Source organism: Phyllobates terribilis, unplaced genomic scaffold (genome assembly GCF_046119375.1).
Source record: "Phyllobates terribilis strain yellow unplaced genomic scaffold, ASM4611937v1 Scaffold_1__5_contigs__length_1240528914, whole genome shotgun sequence".
NCBI lineage: Eukaryota > Metazoa > Chordata > Amphibia > Anura > Dendrobatidae > Phyllobates > Phyllobates terribilis.
Genome location: NW_027362761.1, coordinates 190,981,476 through 190,995,767, shown reverse-complemented (window position 1 = coordinate 190,995,767; position 14,292 = coordinate 190,981,476). Strand labels below are relative to the sequence as shown.

At 44.6% G+C, this 14,292-nt stretch overlaps 1 protein-coding gene across 1 annotated transcript in view; it reads left to right on the top strand.

Annotated features, from left to right (window-relative positions):
• Positions 1–14,292, top strand: part of LOC141253050 (guanine nucleotide-binding protein G(q) subunit alpha) — a 141,392-nt gene that overhangs the window by 70,262 nt on the left and 56,838 nt on the right. Inside the window, exon 2 of the mRNA XM_073670812.1 lies at positions 13,478–13,662. Coding sequence (XP_073526913.1) covers positions 13,478–13,662 — 185 coding nt within the window. The remainder of the gene's footprint in view (positions 1–13,477; positions 13,663–14,292) is intronic.

Below are 14,292 nucleotides of genomic sequence, written 5' to 3'. Positions count from 1 at the left end.
TGTGTCACTGAGGAGGTTAGCCTTGGTGATGTAAAATCTGTACCAGTAATAGAATTTTAATTCGACTGGATTTTTGGGTCCGGGATTTAGGAGCAACCACAAGTCGGAAGAGAGTGTATGAAGTGGGCTCATGGGGTGATGTTATCATGGGTTACTATAACAGCCTGTCTCCTTGAAGACTCCGCTGTGGCCAGACTTCGAAGGTGATCGTGATTTTCACTCTGTGGAGCGGTTCTGTGGCTTTATTGTATATAGAACAAGCGATCAGACCATTGTAGCTTCAAGTCCCCCAAAAAACCTTAAGTTCAAATCAAGCCCCATTTCCCCCATTAAAAATAAAGTTAATAAAAAAAAATGCAAGTATACAATACCATCACCGCTTTTAGAAAAGTCTTATCATCTTTACCAAAATGGTATCAATAAAAACATCATCAAGCAACGCAAAAGCCAAGCCATCACACAGTTCTATCGACTGCAAAAATGAGCATATTACAGGTTTCAGAATTTTTATTTTTTTTTTCTCACCACTAAAATAAAAAAATGAACATATTTTGTATCACTGTAATTGTACTGATGAGGAGAATCATATTACGAGGTCATTTTTACCACAAAATTTACATTTGTTTTTCGGGAATTGTTTTTACAATGTCCTTATTACTTTTTTTTTTTAATTACTCCCAACTAGGAATTTTTTTTAGTTTTCCAGTACACTAGTGAGTAAAATGAATGGTGTCATTCAAAAGTACAACTCATCCCGCAAATTAAAAAAGCCCTGATTATAGCAATGTGGACAGAAAAAATGTAAAAAAGTTACAGCTCTGTGACAAAGGTGAAGAAAAAATGAAAATGCAAAAATGGAAATTGGCCCCGTTGTGAAGGGGTTAACATTGCAAGGCATAGGAGAAGCTTTGTAATTTCTTTATCCAGCCTTGAAAAACTGATGACACACTGATGGTAAAAACAGACAGGCTATATACAGTTGACACAGTAACAATGTTTTCACATAATTGGTTAAACAGGTGTGAATGAGGTCTAAAACATATTAACCAAAAACCATTTTAACTCCAACTACAATGTATATGTCTCACAGAAAAGAGACCATTCAATATACAACAGGCACCTTCCATCCATGGAGGGGCTGTGCATGTTCAGGAATATATGCACATTAATAAGGCTAGTATAAGGTGCCAGTCACGCTGTACGTGTAGGGCACCATGCCAGCTTATTGTACTATTAGATCAGGCAGGATTCCCAGCTTTATATAAGTGCACCCCACACACAAAGACTGTTTCTGTGACTTATTACATTTTTACAATTTCCTATCCTGCATAAAGAATACTGAAATGGTCCTAGCAATCTGATGGGGGCATTAATAATCATGTACCCTGAAGAATAGTAAATGAACCCTTTATATCGCCTGGCACTCTTATCTGGCCTTTTTATCAAGTTTCCTTTCCACAGACACTGTGCAGACAGCACATGAATCATGTGAGCCGGACAGCTGATCCAAGTCAGTCACTGTATCCATATTAACCAAACTGACAACTGACCACAGTCCTCTGCTCCGTGGGGTTGTCAGGAGCACGTCTAGCAACCCTTCATCTATCTTTCTGTATCTGAGGCCATTTTCAGATCACATTAATGATCTTGACGTTATGTGTATGTCTGGGAAAGGTTTTCGGGGTAAACAGTAAATGTGCGGTTTCCATTAGCCCGATCGAGACGAAAAGCATGTGGGTACACCCCAATATGATGTGGGATACCGTAACAGACTATCCAGTACATGGTGAATGACCTGTGATTATGGAAGCATGTCTCCATCTCCCTATGTAGTCCACCAGCTTATGCCTTCAATGTGTATGTACATAGCTTTACAGGCTATATTTGCTTTCAGAGGTCAAAATCCACAATCCTAGTCTTTAACTAGTTTTGTTAACTGTGTGTAAAGAAAAAAAAATGCAGGAATGATATATTTTTTAGTGTTGGAAGGTCTGTCTACAATTCCTTCATGCGCCACAACTTTTGGCGAAAAGATGGAAGCCCAACAGACTAGCATATAGTCTATTGCATCCCCTACTGCTTTTTTTTCTCAGAAAAAAAATAAACGCTACCTAGATGCAGGCATAGTGCAATATTCTAATAATTTAAGTAAGGTCCCCCCCCCCCCCTTTTTTTTTTTTTTTTAAACATTGCTTATGTTGTGCACAATTGGCTTTTGTGCCTAGCGCATATTTCAAACGTATCCATAAGACCCCAATTCGGTTGAGTGGGCCAAAATTGTGCATTTTTTTTCATTAGTATTTTATTTATTTTTGTTCATCTATAGCACTTTGATACTATGGTGCTGTAGATGTGAAGACGTGGGTTGATATGCAAAATGCATATATAATTTACAATGAATAAACGAACAGTGACAGACTGGTACAGAGGGGAAGAGGACGCTTTATAATCTACAGGGTAATGTGGAAGGAGACAGTGAAGTCGTGCTGTTGCAGCAGCTCCCGTGGTGGGGAGTTGGCACACAGTCTTTGCAAGCTGTAGGATTTCCTGTAGAGACAATTGGGGACAATTGGACGTGTAATCTGAGGCACTGGATTCTAGAGGATGGGGGTATACTCGGGAGAAATCTTGGAGGTAATTGGGTGAAGAATGTATGAGTGCAGAAAAGAGAAGGAGGTCTTGTGAGGACCGGAGATAACAACATATGGGAAGGTCATAGGAGATTAGTTTAAAGATTTATGGCTCAGACAGATTATGGACAGCCTTGTAGGTCTTTAGTACAGTGTTTCTCCAAAAATAAGACAGGGTCTTAAATTATTTTTTGCTTGGAAAGATGGGTTGGGGCTTATTTTCTGTGGCTCTATTTTTTTTCCCATTAATAACAATCTATATATATTCTTATTAAAATATAATCATGTCATCACACACTGCAGCACATACACATGTGTGTATGTATGTGTATATAATATATATATATATATATAAATACATACACACACACACACACACACACACACATATATATATATATATATATATATACTATAACTACTGACTATGAAAATTGTACATTCACACTGAAGGCATCAAAACTATTTATTAACACATGTGGAATTATATACTTAACAAAAAAGTGTGAAACAACTGAAAATATGTCTTATATTCTAGGTTCTTCAAAGTAGCCACCTTTTGCTTTGATGACTGCATTGCACACTCTTGGCATTCTCTTGATGAGCTTTGAGAGGTAGTCACTGGAAATGGTCTTCCAACAATCTTGAAGGAGTTCCCAGAGATGCTTAGCACTTGTTGGGCCTTTTGCCTTCACTCTGCGGTCCAGCTCACCCCAAACCATCTCGATTGGGTTCAGGTCTGGTGACTGGAGGGAGGCCAGGTCATCTGGCGCAGCACCCCATCATTCTTTTTGGTCAAATAGCCCTTACACAGCCTGGAGGTGTGTTTGGGGTCATTGTCCTGTTGAAAAATAAATGATGGTCCAACTAAACGCAAACCGGATGGAATAGCATGCCACTGCAAGATGCTGTGGTAGCCATGCTGGTTCAGTATGCCTTCAATTTTGAATAAATCCCCAACAGTGTCACCAGCAAAGCACCCCCACACCATTACACCACCTCCTCCATGCTTCACGGTGGAAACCAGGCATGTAGAGTCCATCCGTTCACCTTTTCTGCGTCGCACAAAGACACGGTGGTTGGAACCAGAGATCTCAAATTTGGACTCATCAGACCAAAGCACAGATTTCCACTGGTCTAATGTCCATTCCTTGTGTTCTTTAACCCAAACAAGTGTCTTCTGCTTGTTGCCTGTCCTTAGCAGTGGTTTCCTAGCAGCTATTTTACCATGAAGGCCTGCTGCACAAAGTCTCCTCTTAACAGTTGTTGTAGAGATGTGTCTGCTGCTAGAACTCTGTGTGGCATTGACCTGGTCTCTAATCTGAGCTGCTGTTAACCTGCGATTTCTGAGGCTGGTGACTCGGATAAACTTATCCTCAGAAGCAGAGGTGACTCTTGGTCTTCCTTTCCTGGGGCGGTCCTCATGTGAGCCAGTTTCTTTGTAGCGCTTGATGGTTTTTGCAACTGCACTTGGGGATACTTTCAAAGTTTTCCCAATTTTTCACACTGACTGACCTTCATTTCTTAAAGTAATGATGGCCACTCGTTTTTCTTTACTTAGCTGCTTTTTTTCTTGCCATAATACAAATTCTAACAGTCTATTCAGTAGGAATATCAGCAGTGTATCCATCAGACTTCTGCACAACACAACTGATGGTCCCAACCCCATTTATAAGGCAAGAAATCCCACTTATTAAACCTGACAGGGCACACCTGTGAAGTGAAAACCATTTCCTGTGACTACCTCTTGAAACTCATCAAGAGAATGCCAAGAGTGTGCAAAGCAGTCATCAAAGCAAAAGGTGGCTACTTTGAAGAACCTAGAATATAAGACATATTTTCAGTTGTTTCACACTTTTTTGTTAAGTATATAATTCCACATGTGTTAATTCATAGTTTTGATGCCTTCAGTGTGAATGTACAGTTTTCATAGTCATGCAAATACAGAAAAATCTTTAAATGAGAAGGTGTCCAAACTTTTGGTCTGTACTGTATATATACATACTGTAAGTCAGCGCTATTCATCATGTTGAGGGGCACTCGCTTCACCGGATCAATTAAAGCACACATGCAACGTTTTCTGGTAATATGAAGACCAGCAGTTTATTACACATCATAAACCGCTCAAGCATAGTCTATCTCAGTGGCTCGTAGGAATGTTGCACATGTATCCTAGAGCCTTTTCAGTGGCAGCTATGCCCGCTTGGCTTCAAATACAGACTTCAGCAAGGTACAGCGACAATATTCACCTAAAGCTCCGATTTTACATTTGCCGGGTCTCTGCTGCTTCTATCAGCTCGGTTCTGCCACAGCTGTGGCTTTAAGGCTTCCCAGACGTAGTCTCCAAGCCACGTGCCTTCCAAGGCTACTGGTATCTCAAAAACAGGGATCCAGCCTATGCCTTCCCGGCTAGTGGAGTCCCACACAGGGAGCAGGCCTCCTGCCTTCCAAGGCTTCACCATGCTTCACCAGGCCTCCCTCTCTGTTTCAAAACCACCAGGATTTATATATCCTTCTGTGCACACAGGACCTGTGATGTCACAGTCATGTGATCAGTCACCTGAGGGGGAGGTAAATGGTCAGCCAGAACACACCCCCTTGACATTTTAGCAATGCATCAAGCCGCTGCATTACATATCCCCTCCCCCCCTCTGTTCAAACTTGTGGGGTTGAACACATAATACACACAATCATTATAACCCACAGTTCACACAGAGACCATGTACTTGACATTTGCGCTGCTCAGCCCCTGGAACATTAGTCATCAACATTAACCTATTCCTTAGGGACCTACCATCTGTCATTGTCACAAACTTCGTCAAGTCACATTTCCGATTCGTAACCTTGTCAGACATCCCCCGCTCCCAGCGGTCAATACAGCAGTGTGACTTACTTGCCCTTGTATCTAAGGTCCGGTCTGACTTTGTGCTGTCCCGTACTCTATTGGGTCATTTGTATAGGCCTCTCAGACCTGAGTTACTGGAGGTCTCACAACTAGTGTTGAGCGAGTATGTTCTGTCAGAGTATGCTCGGGCCGAGCTCCGAGTATTTACAGCTGCTCGGTGATATGTTTGAATCGCTCCCGTGTGCATGATTTGCGACTGTTTGACAGTTTTAATACATCTGAGGAATGTGTAAGAAATAGACATTCCTCACATGTATTAAAACTGTCAAACAGACGCAAATCATGCACACGGGAGCGATTCAAACATATCACCGAGCAGCTGTAAATACTCGGAGCTCGGCCCGAGCATACTCGGCGAAAGGGTTAACAGAACATACTCGCTCAACACTACTCACAACCTCTAAACCCACCCCCAGTATCCTCAGGAAATCTTGGAGGGTCTCTAACTTCTACTGTAGCCGTCCTATTATTTGAAGGGCCCTTTCTCTTTCTGGTCCCACAACTTATAGACGGCTGCCGCCTTCTGCTGCTCAGATGATGCTGTCTGTCCATTCGCAGTCTGGCGAGATTCTACTGTTCTACCTCTCGCTGGTAGGTAACTCGGTACTCCATCAGCATGCGTATACAGTGCCTACAAGTAGTATTCAACCCCCTGCAGATTTAGCTGGTTTGATAAGATGCAAATAAGTTAGAGCCTTCAAACTGCAAACGAGAGTAGGTTTTATGAACAGAAGCATAAATCTTACAAACCAAAAAGTTATGTTGCTCAGTTGAATTTTATTAAATTTTAAGCATAAAAGTGTGGGTCAATTATTATTCAACCCCTATGTTTAATATCTTGTGGAATAACCCTTGTTTGCAATTACAGCTAATAATCGTCTTTTATAAGACCTCATCAGGCCGGCACAGGTCTGTGGAGTTATCTTGGCCCACTCCTCCATGCAGATCTTCTCCAAGTTATCTAGGTTCTTTGGGTGTCTCATGTGGACTTTATTCTTGAGCTCCTTCCACAAGTTTTCAATTGGGTTAAGGTCAGGAGACTGACTAGGCCACTCCAACACCTTGACTTTTTCCCTCTTGAACCAGGCCTTGGTTTTCTTGGCTGTGTGCTTAGGGTCGTTGTCTTGTTGGAAGATGAAATTACGACCCATCTTAAGATCCTTGATGGAGGAGCGGAGGTTCTTGGCCAAAATCTCCAGGTAGGCCGTGCTATCCATCTTCCCATGGATGCGGACCAGATGGCCAGGCCCCTTGGCTGAGAAACAGCCCCACAGCATGATGCTGCCACCACCATGCTTGACTGTAGGGATGGTATTCTTGGGGTCGTATGCAGTGCCATCCAGTCTCCAAACGTCACGTGTGTGGTTGGCACCAAAGATCTCGATCTTGGTCTCATCAGACCATAGAACCTTGAACCAGTCTGTCTCGGAGTCCTCCAAGTGATCATGAGCAAACTGTAGACGAGCCTTGACATGACGCTTTGAAAGTAAAGGTACCTTACAGGCTCGTCTGGAACGGAGACCATTGCGGTGGAGTACGTTACTTATGGTATTGACTGAAACCAATATCCCCACTGCCATGAGATCTTCCCGGAGCTCCTTCCTTGTTGTCCTTGGGTTAGCCTTGACTCTTCGGACAAGCCTGGCCTCGGCACGGGAGGACACTTTCAAAGGCTGTCCAGGCCGTGGAAGGCTAACAGTAGTTCCATAAGCCTTCCACTTACGGATGATGCTCCCAACAGTGGAGACAGGTAGGCCCAACTCCTTGGAAAGGGTTTTGTACCCCTTGCCAGCCTTGTGACCCTCCACGATCTTGTCTCTGATGGAATGCTCCTTTGTCTTTCCCATGTTGACCATGTCTGAGTGCTGTTCACAAGTTTGGGGAGAGTCTTAAATAGTCAGAAAAGGCTGGCAAAAGAGATCTTTAATCCACCCATGTGAAGCTCATTATTCTTGGTGCCTGAACTACTTCTTAATACTTTAGGGGGACCAAACAGAATTCTTGTGGTTTGAGGGGTTGAATAATAAATGACACTCTGAATTAACTTTTAACGTTTAAAAAAAAAATAAAAAAAAAATTTGCTGCAGAGCATTTCCCACTTCCAGGCTGATCTACAGTAGAAATGTCACAATGCCAAGTTAATTTCGCATATGTCAACCAGCTAAATCTGCAGGGGGTTGAATACTACTTGTAGGCACTGTTTATACAAGATTTTCTTCCTTTCCGACTGCAGAGAATGACACCATGCCGTCTTCATCTGGTATCCAGTCCTTACGATCACGTGGACTGCTTACTTTCATCACACCAGACTTCTTTACCATCATTTGCATGGTTCGGCCATTTCTCCCAATGAGCTTTCTTACCAGAGCATGAGGCACCCGGATGACTTCTTTCCGCAGACTTTGAGCTTTCCTCATAGGCTCCAGTTGTCTAATGGCTTGTTCCGTCTTCAACCGGACAAACCGCTTCGTGCGAATACATCGCCAGTGCATGTCACTTAGGATAGCCACCCTCTTCACTGTGACTTCAGTTGTGGACAGGACCACCAGCTGTTTAGCTTCTGAGGTCGAGTACACCATAGGCTATGTGCCCACGATGCAGAAATGCTCAGGATTTTTTCCTGAGAGTTTCTGCATCTCCCGCATGCGGATTGTTCATTTTTTTCCTGCCAGGGACATGCAGAAATGGAGCGTTATTCACTGACATTTCCGCATGCGGATTGACAAGCGATTATCATCACTTGGAAAGTGCTTGTGACAACTAGGTTACACCTATATAAATCCATGCAAACGGCATGGATTTATATAGTGTGACCCGAGAGAGTGGTTAAAAATAAAAAAATAAATGTATACTTACCCTCCGATGGCCCCCGGTCTCCTGCTCACTCCGTTCTCCCTTGCCGGCAGCGGTGGATTGAAAGACCTGCTGACGTCAGCGTCACGTGACCCTTCACATGACTCTGACGTCAGCGCAGGTCCTTCAATCCACTGCGAAGTGCCGGGAAGCCAGGAGGAGCGCAGCGCAGGCCGCCGGAAGGTAAATATACATTTATTTTTTATTTTATTCTTCTTTTTTTTTTTTTTTTTTTTTTTTTTACAGATTTTTTTAATGGTACCTGGGTGTGGATGAGACTCTCCTCTCCTCTACACCCGGGTACCATCTGCACATTAGAACGCGTCCATTAAGCAAGTACAGATGCAGTCTTGCGGAATTGGCGCGTTCTAATGCAAGTCAATGGCGGCGAAAACGCAGGACTTCCGCAAAATAATTGGTAGTGCTGCTTTTTTTTTTCTGCAATGATAATCCACAGCGGAAATTTCCGCAGCATGTGCACAGCACATACGGATTATCATTGGGGAACATTGCTGCCCTTCTACCATGCGTTTTTAATGCGTTTCCGCAGCTGCAGAAACGCATTAAAAACGCATGGTGGGCACACAGCCTTACAGGCTCCCACGGCCTTCTTAAACTCTTCATGCATTGACTCTCTGATGCATTCTTCTCTCAAATCTTCGGGTACATCTATGAGGCACTTGTACCAAGACGTGTCCGTCTCACCAGTGGTCTCCAAATGATCATCTGGCTCAGGTTTCAGGGACAACGGACTTTCAGCTTCTTCACCCTATATGCTTCCCCTGAGTTGACTCACAGCTATGAACTCAAGAATTCTCGTCTTGACCACTTCCATTTCATACTTATCTTCTTTTAACACTCTCTCAGCTATCCTCAGGTCCACCTTCTCATGGTATAAAGGATTAAGCGCAACTTGTTTACCCTTTTCCTTCTCCAAGGAGGCCTCGTTCACTGATTGGTACTTTGCCAGGCGACCTTTGAGCGCAAAAACTTCTTCCTCTATCTCCGCTACTTGCTTCTCAGCAATCCATCTCTGAAGCTCTTCCTGCTTCAACTGCTCCTTTATCAGCAGAATTCTCTCAGACCTCTGTCTCCAATGCGCCCACTCGGCTCTCGACAGCCAGTCTCTCAAGCTTCTCTTGCTTCAAATGGGCTTGTAGCCACTCCTTGAGCTCCCTTATCTCGGCTCTTACATCCACCGAATCACCCAAGCTTGCATTATTCGAAGAGGCATTTGCTTCATACCTCCCTTCTCCGATAGACTCCTCCATCCTGCAGATTCTATCCTTAAGGCACGTCTCTGCCCTCTGGAGATCATCACAGAACGTCTGCAGCTCCTTCCTCTGAGCCTCCAGTCCTGGGATCTTTCTGCGGAGATCATCATTCTCAGCACGGGTGTCCTGTAGAGTGGTCTCAATCACTCGGCGCATGTGTTCTGCATCCGCCTTATCATCCTCGAGTTTTTCCTTAACCTTGAGGAGATCCTCATAGTCTCTCTTGATTTGTTGCAGTTCCCTATTGAATTTTTCATGCCTCTTTTCTGCCTCATGGTCGTGACCAGACACTTCATCTTTTATTGCCTCTTTCAGGGCGGATAGCTCCCGGTCTCGCTGGTACAGAGAGTCCACCAACCGCTCCTTCTCCTGCATTAGAGGCTTTACTTGGTCCTGGAATTGCTGCAGTTCCCTCATGAGTTCAGCATACTCCTTCTTGGAGTCACACAGCTCCCGGTTGAACTGTTTGCGCAGTCTATCTAGGTTTTGATCACGTCTAGAAACTTCATCCTGCAGCGCCTCTTTTAAGGCAGACAGCTCCCTATCCCTCTGGTGTAGACCCTCATCCAGCTTTTGCTTCACCTGCATCAGCTCTAACGGTACCAGGTAGAAACTATCTTTCACCTCGCACAGGTCATCTTCAAACTCCGTTTTGTCAAGCTCCAACTGAAAAACCTCCTCTTTATTTTTCTGGAACTTTTCCTTCCATTTGTTGATTTCCTTGCTGCTTTCCTCCAGTTCTCGCTGCAAGTTCCTCACAACCTGGTTTATTTTCTGCCGTTCAGACTCCAGGCTCAGCTGGTCTGAGGACACGTTCTCCAGGTTTTTCCTTAGTTGCTGCACGTCACTCTGATACTGCTGCCTGACAGGCTCCAGCTCTTGGTCATGATTGGCCATCTCCTCTTTCAGCACCCCTTTCAGGGCTGTTGGTTCCTGATCCTTCTGGCTCAGTAGATCATCCTGCTTGTAACAAATCTGCAGAACTGCATCCAACTCTTCCACCTGATCTTCATTGTGGTCTGATACTGTACCGGAGGTTGCTACTGGCAACGTCACCTCCTCTTCCCTCCTGATTTCCTGTGCTTCTAAAGGAGGATCCACACTAGGAAAAAAGGCACACAGCGTTGCATTTTCTTTATTTACCCTTTCCGCAAAGGCTACAGGAGCAACTTTTTTGTGCCCCTTAAGCCTTCGACGACGAGAGGGAGACTTTCTCACCTCATCTAGCTCCTCCTGACTGAACTGTCTTTCTACTTTCGTAGTGTCACCGTCAGCTATGGGGTCTGTGTCACTCCCCATGGGGTTGTGGACCAACAAGTCACCTCCCACTTTGACGTCAACCCCTTCTACTGGAGCTACCCTGTTATCAACGGTCAAATTGTCACTTTTAGGCGGTACCAGCACACGACCAGTAACCAATTCTGGTTTTGTATGCTCCACCCCCTTTTTGACTCCGCCCCTTTAACAACCACACCAGTAGGGGGTACATTACAAAAAAAAAAAAACAGCAATAGTCTTAGGACCCAGTTCACAACATCTCTTACCACCTCCCAGGGCACTCTGGGACAGTACCGGCGCCCCAGGAGAACTCGAGGAGTGGTCCGCTGCCGCCCTTCTGTCCAACAGCTCCTGCCGTTCCTGCAGCAATTCCTGATGTCGTTTCTCAAATGCCTGCTGCAAGTCCTGTTGCTGTTTCTCAAATGCCTGCTGCTGCGATTTTGACAGGCACTTTAATCACTCAGTAGCTTCAGTCTCATTTGCTGCTCCTTTCACAGCCATCTTTAACTGCTCCTGCATTTTTTTAGGACACTCCATTATGCTGAAGAGCGACTGCACCCGGTCATCCAACCACTTCTCCATTCTGTCTGGGGATACTGCTCCATTCATAGCCAATCACGATACGCTGTTCACACTAGACACTTCACACCGTTCTCCCTGGAAAATCTTCGTGACCCCGCCGAGCCACAGCAAACCAGGTTTGAGTGCGACGACAATTTTCGTAACCCCGCCGAGTTACAGCCAGATGCTTGCATCCACATTCGTCGTCCTGTGCCGTTACCCCTAGCAACCAGTCTGCAGTTGCCCGCATCTCCAACCACATGTAAGGCAGCGCTATTCATCATGCTGGGGGGTACTCGCTTCACCGGATCAGTTAAAGCACACATGCAACGTTTTCCGGTAATATGAAGTCCAGCAGTTTATTACACATCATAAACCGCTCAAGCATAGTCTATCTCAGTGGCTCGCAGGAATGTTGCACATGTATCCTAGAGCCTTTTCAGTGGCAGCTATGCCCGCTTGGCTTCAAATACAGACTTCAGCAAGGTACAGTGACAATATTCACTTAAAGCTCCGATTTTACCTTTGCCGGGTCTCAGCTGCTTCTATCAGCTCGGTTCTGCCACAGCTGTGGCTTTAAGGCTTCCCAGACGTAGTCTCCAAGCCACGTGCCTTCCAAGGCTACTGGTATCTCAAAAACAGGGATCCAGCCTATGCCTTCCCGGCTAGTGGAGTCCCACACAGGGAGCAGGCCTCCTGCCTTCCAAGGCTTCACCATGCTTCACCAGGCCTCCCTCTCTGTTTCAAAACCACCAGGATTTATATATCCTTCTGTGCACAAAGGACCTGTGATGTCACAGTCATGTGATCAGTCTCCTGAGGGGGAGGTAAATGGTCAGCCAGAACACACCCCTTTGACATTTTAGCAATGCAGCAAGCCGCTGCATTACAATACATGCATACATATATTATGCGTACACACAAGCCTGTCTTCTCTTCAGTTCCTCTAGACTCCTGCAGTTAAAGAACCTTTCGTGACATAATTGTCTCATGACCGTGATGTCACCAAAGGTCCTAAGCAGTTTTAACCTCAGAATAGAAATGCTGGGCGCTCCTAAGAGAGTGGACGCCCTGATAAATTACCCATTTTTTCCTAAGGCCAGCCCTGCATACTAGCCTGTCTCCTATTTAGTTCCTTTAGACTCCTGCAGTTAAAGGACTTTGGGGACATCATGGTCACATGACCGTGAGTTCACCAAAAGTTCTTTAGCAGTTTTAACCTTGGAATAGATATGACAGGGGCCCCTAAGGCAGTGGGGGCCCTGGGCAATTGACCAGTGTACCCCACCACCAATTGCTTGTCCGGACTGTAGCTTGGGCTTACATTTCACGCATGCTCCAAAAATCCTGTAAAATCATGCTAGGGCTTATTTTCAGGGCAGGTCTTATTTTTGGAGAAACGTTGTAGTAGTTTAAACTGTATTTGCTGGAGGATTGGAAAACCGTGAAGGAATTGGTGGGGGACAGAGGTGTAGTGAGGGGAGAGGTGGATTCATTTGACAGCATAGTTAAGGATGAACTGGAGACGGTGTGTGAGATGGTAGTTGGGAGGCTACGGAGAAGGATATTGTAGTAGTCGAGGTGAAAGATGTTTTTTATTATACAAGCCAAAGGCCAACATATGCCGCTGTTTGCCTAAGCAGTTGCATTCAATGGAGCACCCTACATATAGTCTGATACAATGCTCACATGTGATTAAATCATGAATTACTGAACAGTAGCACCATTGCTGTGGTCCATACAAATTATGTTGAGCATGAGCGACGAAATGTATGTAGACAGAATTGGACTACACAGTTTGACAATGCGCCTTCTCTTTGTCTGAGATGTGGGGCAAATTCTGCACTTGAATAGGGCTACCAATATTCTCAGTGTGTGAAAATTCAAGCTCGTGGCATTCGCTCATACTTGTTTATGTATTGGGTCATTTCAGGTTTGTGTCGCTATGACTGATTAGGAATATCTTTGTTCTTTAGGCACCGGAGAAAGTGGAAAAAGCACATTCATCAAGCAGATGAGGATTATCCATGGATCTGGCTACTCTGATGAAGATAAGAGGGGCTTCACTAAGCTTGTGTACCAGAACATATTCACAGCAATGCAAGCTATGATTCGGGCAACGGAGACCCTTAAAATTCCCTATAAGTATGAACACAACAAGGTAAGTGTGACGGTAATCGCTTGGTGAGCTGGAGAGGTGGTAATTTAAGGACGTAAAGTCCACTGAGAGAAGAGTGGCCGGTGGGCCGCGCTCAAATTCTTGTTCTTAACATACAGTGATGCAAGTCCATCTTGAAGATCTTAGCAGAGCACCCTGTGCTCTCCTTAAATCAATGTTATCAATTCGAAATACATCACATGGACTGGGGGAGCTGATAGTATGTCAGCCAGCTGGCTGGGCCTGAGGTGTGATTATCCTCCTGCAAATATTCTCCTAAATAAGCTAAGAGATTATAGGCATAATGCCCGGGTGGCTGAACTGCCATTTATTCATTGTACGGTCTCATTCACACTTATAAAAATGATGTAAATTACAAATCAAATGTTCAAGCCAATCAAATGTTCAAGTACACAACGTGCATATTCAACTGATTCCGATGATCGCTATGTAGCAGTTCAGCATGACTCCCTACAGTATAGCATAGACGTTCAATGGAGCAATATACTGCTCTGTACGTGTCCACTCACTGGCTCTTCTGCCTGCTGACCTGTGCTATTCTGTGCAGTCTTTTGAGCGATGGGAGTGGAGGGGGTCTCAGGACTTGGACTCACATTAAAAACTGAATCTCCT